This window comes from Equus przewalskii, chromosome 16 (genome assembly GCF_037783145.1).
Source record: "Equus przewalskii isolate Varuska chromosome 16, EquPr2, whole genome shotgun sequence".
Classification (NCBI taxonomy): domain Eukaryota; kingdom Metazoa; phylum Chordata; class Mammalia; order Perissodactyla; family Equidae; genus Equus; species Equus przewalskii.
The window spans coordinates 70084524-70101260 of NC_091846.1; the positions used below are offsets into that span (position 1 = coordinate 70084524).

The 16737-nt window shown below is 38.4% G+C and overlaps 1 protein-coding gene across 3 annotated transcripts in view; it reads right to left on the reverse strand.

Annotated features, from left to right (window-relative positions):
* Positions 1-16737, reverse strand: part of NALCN (sodium leak channel, non-selective) — a 303705-nt gene that overhangs the window by 167758 nt on the left and 119210 nt on the right. For all 3 annotated transcript variants that reach the window (XM_070579234.1, XM_070579233.1, XM_070579235.1), the window contains one exon: positions 3404-3535. In XM_070579234.1, the coding sequence (XP_070435335.1) occupies positions 3404-3535 (132 nt within the window). The remainder of the gene's footprint in view (positions 1-3403; positions 3536-16737) is intronic.

The following is a 16737-nucleotide window of genomic DNA, read 5'->3' on the forward strand; positions in this document are numbered from 1 at the left end:
GAGCTCACTGTTTATGTTTGCAAATAAAGTTTTACTGAAACACAGCCTAAATGTTGACTATCTGGCTCTTCAAGAAAAAGTTTGCTTACTACTGACTTAAACTCAACTTATCTTTATAAACTTTTTTAAAAGACAATATTTTATAAAAAATTGTTTGATTAAAATGACTTATCTGCACTCATTTGAAACAAACCACTTTGACTCATGTATAAGTTTCTGATACAAAGAGTAGTGATGATGTAATTTGAATAAAGATCAAACATGCTTTGGAAACTCAGACATCCAAAATCAATCAATAGAAGTGGAACAAATTCTGAATGCTCCAGTAGTTCAAGAATAAAGTGATGTCTATATGGTTGTTTAAGTAAACTAAATCTCCACCACCTAGTTTATAACCAACAAATTGACTTCCAGTGGTTTGGGAAGGGGGCAACAATTAGTAGACAGACAATACATACTAGATTCTACTATGCAATCCTGTCTCTCTCTTTTTAAAAAAATTTTTAATGCTATATACAAAAAGAAAAAATGACAAGGATTTATCAACTACCCCTGGGCTCTGCCAATGCACTTAAATGCAGGTGAACTCTACAATATTAAATTATTTGAAATTTCATACAGTATGATGATAAATCAGCGAACACACACAAACACATTAAGAAAGAGATCAATTTTGTATGTGAAACAATTAGGTAAAATTTACTGGAGGATTCTGTTGTGTTCTTCTGATCCCAGTGGATGGCCTATGTATTTATTCTACAGAGTTGAGTTAGTCTGACCGAGTACCCATCCTGGGCTGTGCTACAAAAGAAACGTTACTGTAAGTTCTAATATCCAGGACTCCCTCAGCAGCAGATACAGATTTCTCCTCCCACAGAGATGGCATAATCTCAATCACATGTAGCCATTTCTGTTTTTATTCCCAGGCATTTTTTCATTGGCCCTTCAACCTCCTGTTCTAATGCTATAGCATAATTCTTCTATCTCATCTATCTCCTCATGTCATTCTACCCAGAGACTTTAACTAACCTTTGTGTCTCTTGTCCCATGCTAAATAATTTCTTCTACACTCTCAATCTCCACTCACAGCTCACAGAGTCTGCTTCCCATGTCCTTTCCTCAACCAGTTCTGTCTCAAATGCATAACTTCCCCCACAGCCCTTTCCAGAAGAGAATGCCCATTCTCAATGCCCATTCATTGCTCAAAGTTCCAATGCCCTATATGGCCCACATAGGATAATATGTGGATGAGGAAGAGATATCCCATCCATTACTCCTCACTGCCCCTTGAGATGTACTTTCTCTGTGGCTGCCTTCCATTAATCTCTCAATCAGTCACTCCAACATGCTCTTGCCTACACATCTTTCCCCAAGAACTAGCCTCACACTGAATGACTTTAATGTTATTGTGTAGATTCAGCCAACACCTTAGCTAAATGGTTCCTTAACCATTTTTGTCTTGACTCCATTGTGTTTAAGTGACCCACATCCATATAATACCCTAGACTGTGTATTTAGTTACCTAGAGTTATTCCCAAATTCTAAATCCTGGATCCCGTTCTCTGATCAGAACCTTACCTTCTAACTCTCTTATTTCATCATTTCAGCCATATTTGTTCTTTGATCATTTGGAGACCCTTGATCCTTCACTTTGCTCCTTCACTCTTATTTCCACATCCAACCTAGACCACAGGGCCATCATTTCAACTGCTTTTCTGTATTCCCTGAGCCCTTCTCTCAGCTCCACCAGCCTGAAAAAGTTCTAAAGTTGGATCAGTCCAAATGTTGCCTTTCTCCCCTTTATGCAAAGCCTAAAAAAGTCACAGACCTGTCTAAATTGGTATCACTATTAATTTATAGTCTCAAAACTCAGCAGGATCTTCAGTATTGCATTTGACGTATCTTTAATTAGTTATTTTGCATTCTCCACAATAACCATTTCCTCTCTCCTTTCTCCACAAGCTTCCCACTTTATTGTCCCATGATCAGGCCGGATGTAGGACTTGCTTCACACTTCACAGGACAGAGAGAAGAAACCCGATGGGGATTCCTTCAGCATCTGATCTTTCCATTAGAAGTGCACCTACGAATATTATTGGTCCATGTTTCCTCTGCTTTTAATGACAATCCATTCTTTGTGTGCTGGATTTGCAGCAAAATTATACCCATTTCTCAGGTATTGGGCTGGATATAACTTCTTCATGAGCCTCTGTCATTGGTTCTTCACAATATAAAAAACTTGTTATTGTTTACTGTCTATATTTCTTGCTAAACTGTAAGTTCCACATACCGCGCAGCAATTGGCACTGTCCTATCACAGAGACTCTGCTCCACTGAAAGTTTAGTACTGTGATATTTGTTACAGGAAAGAAACTTCCATGAAGAGTGGAATTCATAAGTGACTCCTTAAAAGTTTCCTGATACCTACATAGATGTTTACAATCAATAGGTAGGTGTATGCCATCCATTCTTTTTCTGAAAAGTTTACGTGTGGCTGGATTGAATTTTTATTAACCAAATCCATTTTTCAACGCACCGGGAGAATTCTGTGTATCTAAGAGAACTCAACTGTATGGCAGATTGATTTTTTACGTGAAAAATGTTTTTTATAATGAAAATAATCAAATCGTAATTTTTCCGCTTTTTAAGTTTACTTTTTCACATATTGGATTTCTTGAAGTATGCACAGCTCTATATGTATACCTCACTTACATGATGAATAGGTTTCTAAAGAAATATATGTCAATAAATTTTTCCATAAAATATACTCATTGAATTCTGAAATAGATTTTAGAAATAACTTTTCACAATGAAAAAAACAGTGGTTTCTGGAAATCATCAAAAAATATTTAAAACTCAAATATTAACAAAGTTACTCAATCAATAAGAAGTATGATTCCAAAACTCCAGTATGGTATGGACGGTGCTAGAAGATGCTTATTTAATCACTAAACACACCTGCTCCTGACTTGACATCTTTAGTGCAGGTTGTCACACCTCCGTTTCTAGGACAGACACTATTGTACTATCTCTTTCAATTTCCCTCCAGCCTCCTCCTTGGTATTATTGAGCTGACTTGCTTATTTCCAATCTTCTGAATCTGCGCTTGTGCTTACGTTTAGTAGGTAACAGACTAATGCAACATGACAAAGGGAGAGAAAAGAAGAGGTGGACAGGAACACAGCAGGGTGGCAAGAACACCCAGGCAGAGGATTTCCTTGGCAACGGGACACACTATGGGGAAGATCAGTCAGGCCCACGGTCACAGGAAATGAATCAGGCAACGCAGTGACCAAAGGAAACAGTTAAGCAGCAGCTTCAGTCAAAGTCAAGTAATTAATGAATTGAAATTAATTTTCACATTTATAAAAGGCACTATTACCATGAAACGTGAGCTGCTTACCTCTGCAAGATAGAACTCATCATATTGCCTTCGGAAGCTTTCTCCCTTGTGGTAGTTGCTGGCAGCGACTATCACATCCACCGTCACCATACTCAGGATGAACATGTGGAAAACTGACGAGCGCATCATTTGCTGAGGAGGCAAAACAGACGAACTCTTAATGAAGAAATAACCTTACCATTAAACGTAACTGGTGTGCTTAGACCTTGATCTGTGACATCTTTGTGAAATGCTGCTGTGCAAAATGGCACTTCCAAGAGAACTTGATGAATGTAGTTACTACTGAATAGTGCGAGCAAAGGAATCTTTTTTTTCAGGCAGCTAAAAATGACTGCAGAGACAGTCACAGAGAAATGGAAAATAAATTTCATTTAACTTGTGTATAGCTCGTATCTTAATTTTCATTGGTTAGTTAGGTAGTCTTTATCCTTAATGCTGACTGTATGGAGAAATGAATTTTAAAAAGCTGATACCACAAAACAAGTATCGCTTTCTTCTGTTAAGAGAAAAAAACTACTGTGGATGAAGATATTTTAGAGATGATCATAAAACTGGAAGAAACTTGAGATCTATTTATTTTTTACTTTATTACTTCTACAAATAATTTGTTTTTTACTTTTTTAAACCACTTTATTGAGGTACGATTGACATAAGGAAAGCTGTACATATTGAATGTATACAACTCAATGAGTTTGGGGCTAAGTATACACTCATGAAACCATCACCACTATCAAGGCCATAAACACATCCATCACTTCCAAAAGTTTCCCCCCTCCTCCTGTATTATTATTATTTTTTGTGGCAAGAACACTTAATATAAGATCTAGCCTCTTAGTAAATTTTAAGTATACAACATAGGATTGTTAGCTATGGGCTAAGCCTTATAGCAGATCTCCAGAACTTCTTTATCTTACATACCTGAAACTTCGTACCGTTTGCATAAATAATTCATTTAGAATTATACTACAACTAAAAAACCCGATGTCTGTATTTATATTAACTATGTGCCTGGAGCTGTCGTAGGTGCTTTACATAAATAAACTCATTTAATGTCATAGCAGCCCTGGGAAGTTACTCTAATTTCATAGAGAAGGAAACTGAGGCTCAGAGAAGTTAAATAACTTTCCACTGTCACACAGTATTGAGGTGGAACCATAATGAGGACCCAAGTGTGGTCCAAGTCTACTGCCTACACTGAGTTGAAATAAGTAGGCATTCAAAAATAATGACTGTGATTATAGCAGCTACCATGTATCGAATGCTTCCTGTGTTCTAGGCCACACTATAAACACGTTACTTATTTTATCTCTTTAAGTCTTGATCCTTGCCTATATGCTGGGATATATTACTCCCTTTTCCCAGTAAGTTCAGAGAGAGTAATTCATTTATCCAAGGTCACCCAGCAAGTACACTGCAGATCCAGGCTCTGCACGTAAGTCTGTTGAAAGGCCATCCTGGGACCCACCGTCCACTGTGGGATAGAGAATATATAAAAGGAGAGAGTAGAGGCTGGGCAATAGGAGGAGGAGAGAGAAGCTGACCTATGGAAAGCGGCTGAACACATAACAACAAACCACTGAGTCACATCCCTTGGCACCAACTGACTAGGAACTAGCGCCACCATGCAACCTCCTGCTGAGGCCTTGCTTCTCCTCGGTACTTAGGGACACACATCCTTACCAGCTCATCTGACCTGAGACTTCTTCAGTCTTTGGAACTAGAAGAATCTAACTACAGCAGAACCTGAGAATGGGAACAGAGAAGAAGGTGCTGTCTCTGTATCCACATCTGTGACTTCATGGGGCTTCCGGATCCTGCAGTGGGCACTGACAGCAAGGGCTCCAGGCCAAGTTGCGTGTAGCTGTAACTCCACCACTTACAAGCTCTGCGGCCCTGGGCAAGTTACTAAAACCTCTCTGTGCCTCAGTTTTCCCATCAATAAAGTGGAGATAACAGTGGCAACTCCAAAGGTTGTTACTGATTTTAAATGAGCAAAATATTTGTAAAGTTCTTAGAACAGTGCTTGCATGTTATAAGTGTTCTATAAAGGTTTGTAGTAAAAATAAATGCAATTCTGTGAATAAGGTATTTTGCTGTTCAGGAATGATAAACTAATTTCCCAAGGTCAAAGAATTAATTATGTTGTATACTTGACTGAGTCCAGAACCAAGCGAGATAAATAAAAGTGATAAGGTCTAATAATTTGAGAGATGTCAGAGCCATTGGAAAAGCAGTTATCTAGCAAGGTTTTGTGCCACCAAGGCTATTGATGCATTCTTACATCCATCTGCCCTTGACTTTTTTTATAGGTAATAGATAATCAAATTCCAGAGCTGCCAACCAACATATTTAAATACACGTCAATTTACTTGCAGGAACTACTGACCTTCATGACATAGATAAGCAAATCAGTCTGCAAGTTTCTATTCTCATTAGAATTTTTATTGTTATTTAGCCTTTCTCGCATTGTGAGAGTTAAATTCCATAACTATTATTCTTTTTTCTATACTCTTTTCAACGTAATGTTCTATTAAAAACATTTCGGCTGATTTCCACTTTATCTGCATGACAGAAAAGCCACAACTTTCTCTTTCTATTTTCCTTAGCTGTGAATTTATGTCTTAAGTAAACTGTTATTACTGAAAGGTCCAAACAAAGCTTTTAGCCATGGCTGTCAAAAAACTTTTAAATTGGTTTTGTAACTGTCACAGCTTTACTTTGGTGCTGTCATTATAATTAGGTTGTTTTTTGTCTGAGTGTCTACGTGTCCCTGTTGGTACAGAGTCATTAAAATAATCACTGACAATGGATTTTGATACACTATAATCACCATTGCTTAGCTGGCTTTCTCCAAAGTAATCACTTTCAAATATTAAATAAGAATTAAGGTGATCAGTATGTGCAGTTGTTAAATTTGAATATTTAAACTAGTAACTCTAGCTTTAAAGTTAGAGCTAGTGACACGGACTACTGCAACTCAATTCAATGCAACCAACGTTGGAAACTGGCTATTGGCTTCCGAAACATAGAAGGGCTGGCAACATTGCATTTAGACTCATGCTTATATCTATAGGCAGTCCAGATTTATAACCTTCAATTTTTTATTTTCTTATAAAAATTAATGTAAAAGAAAATGTTAAAGTTGAGTTAGTGTCACAAAATATTATATAACAAGATTTTCACAATCGTATTTTTAATACAGATGTAGACTATATATTACATATATAAACACATATGTATGTGTATATATGTATGTGTGTATATATATTTATATACATATACATGACCATATATCTACATATTTATACAGATATTTAATATAAGACTCTTCAGATCCTGCATATGCATTCAATTTTTTAAAGTTCCCTTCAACTGCAATGTCATTTTGGTTTGTATTTTTTAAAATCAGATAAGTTTTACGTATACTTTTAGTTTGGTTTGATCCAAGAACTACTGTTTTCTGTATGTGACAGCTGGAATCATCAAAATATGAAGAAGAGACTATAACCGAATCATCTCCATGGTAGCCATATCTGTCAGGAATGCTCAGGAGCCTTGCTACTCAAAGGGTGGTCCCTGAACCAGCAGCCTCCTGGGAGTGTATTGGAAATGCAGGATCAGAGGCTCTATCTCAGACCTACTAAATCAGAATCTGTGTTTTTAACAAGGTCCCTGATGATTAATGAGCATATTAGAGTTTGAGAGGCTCTGTCATACAGGATACTCCCTGAGTAGCAGGTTAAACTGGATGACCTTTACTGTTTTTTTTTTTTCTTTACAAATTCACAATTTCCTGATTCTAAGAGTCTATAACCACTGCACAGAATATAACAAATACTAGCTAGCATATTATGGTAATATGTTAGGATATACCACCACAAAAATGGATGCCCACCTTCCCCCCTTCTCCAGCTCTAAGATCAAAAATAGACTAAACCAGTTTGGCCTTATGAAGACTAAAGTATGTATTGGTTTTTCAGCCACTGGGAGCGTATTATGAAGACAGCATAACAAGCTCTTCCATAAAGATTAAGAATGTAAGTGGCCTCCAGAATCTGGAAGAGGTAAGGAAACAGCGTCCTCCCTAGAACCTCCGGAAGGAATGCAGCCTTGCTGACACCTTGATTTTAGCCCAGGGAAACCCATTTCGGCCTTCTGACCTGTAGAACTATAAATAACGAATTCATGTTGTTTTAAGTCACTAAGATTGTGGCAATTTCTTACAACAGCAATAAGAAACGAATACAAGCACTGTTCCTGGTTTTGACACACACCAGCTCAAGTCATCTCCCATGAAACATGACCATATCCAAGTGCCCAGGGGTACAAAATTCCACCTGACCCAGGGGTTCCACCCAAGCCCACTTGCCTCCAGGAGTCTCTGTAAGATTTATTACTACAAATGTAAACTCACTATACCAACTGAGGTTTTCATCTTACTTGTTTCAGAAGGTGTAAAGAGACAACGGGTCTGGAGCAGTGATGCTGAGTCCAACCTCAAGCAGAGGAACAAGAAAGGCCACTTTTCTGTATGTTAGTTCTGAGCCCTACTGTGAAAGCGATGATCTCAAGAGACTGTGAAGCCTATGTCAGACATGGATAGGGCTCCTCACTCAATTGAAATTGACACCAACAAGAGGTATTATCAAAATAAGGGCTAATAGTTGAGTGTCTGGTTTGTGCCAAGCTTCATTCCAAGCATACTGCATGCTGGTGTAAAAATTGCATTTAATCCCCAACAACCCATGAGATAGGTGCTTTTGTTATCCCCTTTCACCTGTGGAGAAACAGGAAAGGATAAGTGGATTTCCAAGCTCACAGAGTTAGAAAGTAGTCTCAGATATTTTGAGTCCAAAGCAGGTGCTCTCTTGCCTTCTATCAGGCAGTCAAAACGCATCTGACTCTGCTCTGCATGTTAAAGAAGGAGGAGCAGCTCCCTCGCCAAGTGTTTGTGATTAAACAGAGGGCAGATAAGTTTGTGAACCTTACGTTTGAAAACTGAAGACAATCTGTTCCTTACAGAAGAGTGTAAGATTGCCATGGTGTCAAAGAACGCCCATTTTGAAGGTAGGATGTGCTCAGTTCAAATCTTGGCTCTGTGCACAGTCTAACCTCTCTGTGACTTAGTTTTCTTGTACGGGAAATGGATGTGATAACACCTACATCTCTACATTGTAACACGAATAGAAACGAGACTATTTAGTTTAGAGTCTACATAGTATGGAGTCTAAATAGTATAGATGCCATTGCAAGCATCTTGCACTCCTCAACTCTTACGACTATTACTGTACTTGAGAAACATTCTAAGCATTTAAAGGTAGAGACACAATCAGTTACTTACGGGGAAGGTAAGAAGGTATAACATGAGAAATCAGTGGAAGAGATAACTAATCTTGAGAGGAACCATGAAAATTCATAGACTTTCTAAAAGGTCTTAAACTGTCTCACTTTTAGTGGTATGAATGCTTAAGTACTTCAAGGGAGCTATTTCTCTTAATTTGTTCAGTAATTTTTCCTTTAAAGCAGTGCCTTAAAGATTCTGAAGACTGCAGGCAAACATCCAACAAGTCAAAATTGTGGCCTTGGAGGCCACAATAAGGCTAAATTAGGATAATGAATAGTACAGCTCAGAAATCAAATCTTTCTTTAAATTGCAGCTTGAGCGAATAAAATATCCTGCCTTGGTAAACAAATTTCATGCACTGAACATTGTATCTGCCATGTACTAAAAGTTGTGCTTTAATTAGATTTCAAAATAAACGTATTTTGAGGACAATGCAATTACAAGATGAAATTCTCAGAAACTACCTTGTATGTGAGCCATGGGCATAAGAACAAGATCATATGTAAAAGACCAAGTGCATAAAACCTAAAATAAATCTCCCATTTGCAAGTGGTGCAACCTTTGCTTCCCTTATTTAGAAGACATCTGGATATTCAGCACTTCTATAATCAATACACAAAATAATTCTGCCCAATATAAAGAATTTGTGTTAAGAAGGAAATATATTTGTATCAATACTGAAAACAGAACCAATGGATGCCCTTACAAACTATGCCTTTAACATCTGCCTGCTCCTGCCATGTCCTTGGAGAACCAGAGGATAGAAGGAGATCCATAAGTGACTTCTCACAGAGGCACTGAGAGGCTGTGATACCAATGAAAACCCTGCCCGCTGTCAAGTCCTGACTGGTTTGTGCTCTTTCCTGGACAGTAAGCTGGGTGAGGGAATCCCACCATGCGGAAGTCAATTGTAGGAGGAGGAAGAGGGGTTTAGGGAGACACTTTCAGCTCTTGGCCAGCGTGAGTATATCTTTCACTCTACTCTGTAAGAGTAAGGCTAGATGTTAAATCATAAACTGCCACACAAATGTTTATTACTGTTAGTAATATCTTTCAATCTCCAACTCCTGACTCTACAACACAAACTAGATTCTAATGATAAATACATGCCTTCTGGAAAAGAAATATCATTAAGAAGAACTGATTATTATACTAAGCCAGTGACTTTTAAATTTCTTTTAGCTCGTGTGGCAGAGCCTGAAATTGCCTGAAATTGAATGAACCTACCTCACTGTATCCACAGCCTTGCTTGTGCCCTCCCACTGTGACTCTGGACTTAGCCACATGACTTGTGAAAACACTTGTGAGTTGCCACTTACTCTTGCAGCTCTTAGAACCCTGAGCCACCACATCAACACTCCATGCTGGCCTGCTGCATGGTAGCCATGGGCCCCATCATCCCTTTCCCCCTACAGCCAGCCATGACCCAGAAGCAGAGATGCTAGCTGATGAGCCAGATGCTGCTGCTGGCTGATTGCAGATGCAAAAGGGAGCCTGGCTGTGATCAGCTGAGATTGGCTCAGACTAGCAGGGTTATTCATGAGCAAACCATGAATTCATGAGCAAAAATTAGCATCTGTTTTAGAAACCACTAAGTTTTAGGGTGGCTTGTTGTTTAGCAAAAGCTAATTAACATACCCACCGAGCCCGTTTCCTCATCCGGGGCACACAGCTAGACGACACTACTCAGCCTATCAGCATCAAAGTGGGGCAATATGAGTGGTTCTCATCACTGGAATGGAAATGGAAGTGATATGTCACTTTGGAGGGGGAATTACGAAAGGGCATGTCTTCTCCAAACTCTCTCTCTCTTCCCCTCTACAGTGACCTTGGAAACCACGTGCCTCAGATGAGATCAAAAGATAATAGCTTTTGCAAGCAAAATTTCACACTTACATAAATATATGTATATGTGTATAGGTATATGCCATCTCTGCTTGAAGGTGATGGGGAACACAGCTGGCCTCACCTGTGGTGTGCTGGAGCTGCAATTGTGTGCATCTCTCCGCAACGTCATGTTCAGTAACGTCATGTTGTTAACTTGACATTGGCCATGGTGGGAGCATTTACACCATGGAAATTAGCAAGCTATCAATCAGGACTCCCCTACTTCAAGATGTTTGTTCATACTCAGCTTCCCTGGCTCTCCGGCATCTCCTTGGAGTGGTAATTTGCTGTGGGCTATTTGAAAACTCACGCTCTAATCATACATAATAACACTCGTAGGAAGAGTAGACCACTAAATGGGCTTACCCTTGTTACTCTAGGCTGGGTCGTATAAATACATATATATATATATCATCCCATTCTGATACTTAGAGACTCATCCTGACCTATAATGCCAGGGCACTCACACAGATATGATGCCTTACTTAGCACTTTATAAAGCACACAAAAAAGCCATTGGAGGCACTGGAAGACTGCCATGAAGACCACAGGGATCTGGATAGCTCAGTTGAAGTGAGGAATAATTAAAATGGAGCTTTTTCTGTTACCTGTCCAATACAATTGCCTGTCTTGAATTAATTTAAACCATGGTGTATTTTGTTTACGAAAACATCAATTAAGGACAACAGGTATTTTCCAGAGGACAATATCATAACAAATATTCACAATTTAAAATATCTTATAGAAAACTACTTACTATCTCCTTATTTCCTCACACTATGGGGCCATACATTTATGGATTAATGGGAGAAAGGAAAAATAAATGTAGACATATACAAAAACCTTTCAATTAGCTAAACTATAATTTAAAGATTAAGAAGTCAATGCCCCTACATGGTTTCAATATTGACATTTGAAAAAATAATCAGGAATAAAAATGCTAAAGTCTTGACTTTGCAACAATGAAGTGCTGACCTTGCTTACTTTGCTGGACATAGATAATAATAAAAATCAAAGTATTTGTTCCTCCACAATATTTTTCTCTTGCATTCCCTGGTGTCTGGAAGAAGAGCAGCATAAGAGGGAAATGAAAGCACACAAGTATTATTTTTAGTTTCACGTTCCTACAGACTTCAGTCTTGAGTTCCTATGATGTTGGACACACAGTAGATTCAACAACAGTTTCTCATATGACTTGATTTTCCCCATGTACTGAATTGGTTGTGAAGCATTTTCTGCTTCCCCCTAAGGAAAGTAGCCTCAGAGAGATCTCTTCTATACGTTTCTCTATGTCCTGTATTAAATGAAAGCTACCATTGGTACTCTGGACACAGCTGGTTGGAACACAGGCCAAACTCCAGAAGGGCAGCCTCCCCCAAGGGGATGTGGCAAGGTCACTGATAAGAAGGATATCCCAAACTGGATGATGGCCCCAAGACCTACTCACTCTTGACTCTATTTTTCAGAAGTATTAATGCAAAGACAGTAAAACAAATTAGGACACACAAGTTCAAGTAATATAATCTTATCGTTTCAAGTAATATCATCTTCTATTTGCACATTCCAAGACTGCACCATTCAGCTTTGGGCACAACGGGGCCCAAAGTGATGGTCAGCCTAGGAGGCCACTGCAAGTACTCCAGCAATAGGCCTTTCGGCTATGGTCACCTGGGCTATCCCTTCCTTGTGATCTTCTGATTCTGACTTAGAGACAAGTGTAAATAAAATGCCCGAGTGCAGGCACTAACATTTTCTATTTTCCTCCCTAGAGCTCCACAAACCATGTAATCACTGGGTTGTCTCGTCAGATTTTGACAAAGGTGCTGCCTTAGTCTTAGTTATCGGTATTGCTGTTTTTCTTTTTTCTTTGTCTTCGTGAGCACTTTAGTGAGAAGTCAGGATGGGACACCACAGGGCTGCTAGATAGTGGACCGTTACCCATGATGGTTTTCAGATCTTTGAAGACACTTTGACATTCCCACAGTTAATTAAAATGTTTATATCCAGAATCACTTGAAATTTACTTTTATATGTTTATTTTTATTTCTAGTATTAAATAGTGGGCACTAAACACAAAACTTCTGTTTTAAATTTAAGAGAGAAGTTACAAATTCAAAAACGAAATTAAATAGCTCTCCTTTTTAATAAATTGCATATCTAATACCATGCAGGACTTAGGTTGTTACATTTGACGAATGCAGAAATAAATACAAATTTTTGAGCTGTATAGCACCTTGAATTGGGAGACTCATTTTGAGATATTTAAAGTATTTAGGAAAGACAAAAAACAAATTTAAAGAATTGAAAAAATACACAAGAAATACATCAACTCTGAAATGACTATAAAGTTTTTTACTTTATCCAAACCTTGTCATCAGCCTTATGGCATGGAAGGAGTCACACTGCTCCTCCAAACGCTTCAACTGCAGTGATTATGTTGAACACAGAGAAAATACATGGCAATTTCAAACCCAGGCTGAAGGGTTTAAAGACGGTTGCATATTTAACCCCAGAAATCAAGACTTGTAAGAAGAACAATGTATCCTTCATTTTTTCCTAAGGTGATAATGCAACAAATATATGATGGAAATTTGTCTCCAAAGACTATATTATGAAGGCTTCACATAAGTTAGGTAATATCTCCTGATTAATATGAATGTAAATACCGAAGAGTCATAGGACTTATTCAAACTGGAAGATGAAAATACACAATGATATAGGAATTCAGTTTGAGATAACCTGAAATGCAAATAATTTTAAAGATGTTCTGAATCTTTCTTTCTTCCCATAAGGCTTGAAAATCAAAGACACAAAACTATTTAATCAACAGTAAAACAGATAAATAAATACAATAGCACTAATAATTTTATCTTACTTTTTATTATAATATTCTAGTCTGGTTTCTATTCTGAATATAATTATTATTTGAAATACATATATATTATATACTGAATATATATATAGATATGTATATTTAAATAGTTATACACGGAATATTTAGAACAGAGGATTTACACTATGGACTCCTCTCTTTAGCTGATTTGGCCATAACTGGTTTTAAGACTATAATAAGTCTTTTTCAATTAACCTTTTAGCTACCTTCTTACAACTTTTGTTTATGCTATTTTGCCTTTAGCTATTTTACTCTTCCTGTTGCTAATTCTCATTCTAAGTTATTATAGAATAATTTTTGTATTCCTTTTTTTGCCCCAAAACTTTTCCTCTAAGCCAGCTGTTTGATGTTCTGCTGTTAGAAACTGAAGATGAGCGTGTGAGGATGAACATGTTGGGGGGAGGGGTCACCGGCATGTGAGTAAGAGGAGAGTAAGAATTTGTGTCTGCTGGGTGTGAGGCTGCATCGTTTTGTCCATGAGAGCATGTGTGTGTGCACATTCACACATAATCCCCCAAATATTTGCTAAGCACTTATCATGTGAAAGTTATAATGGAAGCAACTGGACATAGAGAAGAAAGTAACCAAATATAATCAAGGAGTCAAGAGATCCTTCTGTTGAGGAAGCTTTATTTGACCTAATTTTGAAGGGATGGACATTAGGATGGAGTGGAGGAGACAAAATTCAGAGAAATTCAAAAGACTGAATTAATGTCAGAATTGAAGACAGACGAGATTTGGGGAGTACAAAGAGGGGCATGTTATAGGTTTGTGTACAGGTTTCTGGAGATGCAGGAAAAGCCTGATTTCTATATGGGAAAGGGTAGGGGAGAGGTGCATTTGGTTTTCCATATAAGAGGGCAGATGTGTCCCTGAGAACACCTGGGAACATGTCTGCTGGATGTTTAGAAATACACTTCTCAGACTCAGGAAACGGGGCTAGAACTAAAGGCTACGAGGTCCCTGGACTGTGGGTGTGCACGCGAGCCGACTTCCCGGAAGCGAACAGAATCCTCCGAGAGAGTGACGGAGTTAGAAGATATGCTAACAGTCATGCTAATCATTTCCACGGAGTGAGTGACCCACTGCATTCCACACCCCACGCCATCTCAAGTGCAATAGTTCTAATTCTTACAAAACTCTGAGAGATATTATTATCCCTCTTTTTCAGGTCAGAAAACTGAGGCTCTGGGAGACTTAGCAAATCTTCCCAGGTTCTCCTGGGCCACACTGTCTTAGCTGGACACACTGTCTTCTCACACTGGTCTGTCAGTATAGAAGAGGTCTGCTTGCAGATGGAACCTAAGTTCTCATGGGCTCAACCAATTCTTCAAATCATCTGCCAGTTTGTGGGAAGCTTCACTAAGAAGACAAATGTTTAAGAATTGCTCAGGATGTCACTTCATCACTTGAGATACACATATCACACAGTCCACCTCCCCCAGTCTTCGCCTTCAATGGAAATTTTCTCAAAAAAGCATTAAAACTCTATAGTAATAATTTTCCCACAATTTGACCTACTTATTGTAAGAGCCTATTATCTCTGTTCTTTACAGAAGGAGGCACACGATGGGATGTTACCAGGGAGAAATCGAGTGCGAGCTTGCCGGGTCTCATGCATACTTTCATTTTCTTGTCAGGGACTTTCTTTGCGATAATAGATTACTGGGTGTGTGTTGGAAGATGGCTCAAAACTGTGCAGCCACATCTGTCAAACTGTCAAGAGATGAAAACTACTACCTGAGAGGAAGGAGACAAACAGCGTGTCACAGCAGCAGCTGAGAAATGAGGTTCCGATTTAACAGAATTCTATTTATCATGCATTAGGGAGACCTCTTCACGCAGCTGTTGCTTAAGCTAAAATAGAGTTTAAATAACTAAGTAATCGGTTGATGCTAAAAGAGTCAATTATAACTTTTCACTTTTCTGAGACTCACACTAAAGGACACACTGAAGAAACTTTCGAAGTTTCTAAGTGGTTTTGGTAATACCACATAAAAGAACTGTGTTATTGCCTGAAGATGGTGGAGGTGTAAAATGTGCATCCATATGTCAAGCATTAATATTTTAGACCTCTCTCTCTAATATTTTAATGTCTTCTCAGTTAGACAGAAGTGCTAAGCCCTTTAAAGTTGTACAGAATTTCTGAAAATCATTTGGGAAAACCAACAGGTAAACAGGCAACGGACATGAATAAGCAATCTACAGAAAATATAAGTGGCCTATGTATATATGAAAAAAGTGCTCAACATCCATAGGCTGTAATCAGGGAGATCTGAATTTAACACTGTGCTATATCATTTCATGTCATTAGGTGTAAACGTCTGATAACATCAAGTGTAGACAAGGATGTGAAACAATGAAGAACTCTTACACGTTGCTGGTAGGAGTAAACAGTGGCCCTACCACCTGGGCAGCCATTAGGGAAAGTCTCATAAAGCCTCAGGTTGTTCACATCCTTGAACCCAGCAATTGCTCTCCTCATTACAGATGCACAAATAACTACCACAATGTGCAAAAAGGCACAGACAAGAAGGGTCCTGGAATGTTTGCAGTAGCAAAACAATAAAAATAATCTCAATGTCCATCAATAGGACAATGAATGAATGAATGAATGGACAAACTGTGGTATATTTTTATGGTAGAATAATATAGAGTGATGAAAATGAAGTGGTTAAAAATATGAGGTAGACTGCCTGTGATAAAATTCCCAGTCAGTAACTAGTTATGTGACCTCCATCAAGTTACTTAAGCTCTCTGGCCTCAATCTTCTCATTTTCAAACAGAGATCATAATAGTACCCACATTCATAGTATTGTTATGAGCATGAAATAATTAAATACATCTGTGATATTGTGATTTATGATAAAAATATATATTTGGTTTTTGTCCTGGTCCCTGGGACACAGCTCCTAAAACCTGTGGAATTTCCTGGGCTGAGAGCCATAAAGGTGTCTTTTGTTATGTTAACGAGGTGACTTTTGGAAAGCACCTAAGGAGAGTGGGAGGGCTGGTCATGAAAGGAGCAAACTATGTGATTAGAGGGTTGGAACATTCTGGCCTAACACCAGACCTCCAGGGAGGGTGGAGGGCTGGAGATTGAGTTCAATGCCAATGGCCAGTGACTTGATCAATCATGCCTATGTAATGAAGCCTCCATAAAACCCCAAAAGGACAGGGTTCAGAAGTCTCCTGGGGCTGGTGAACACA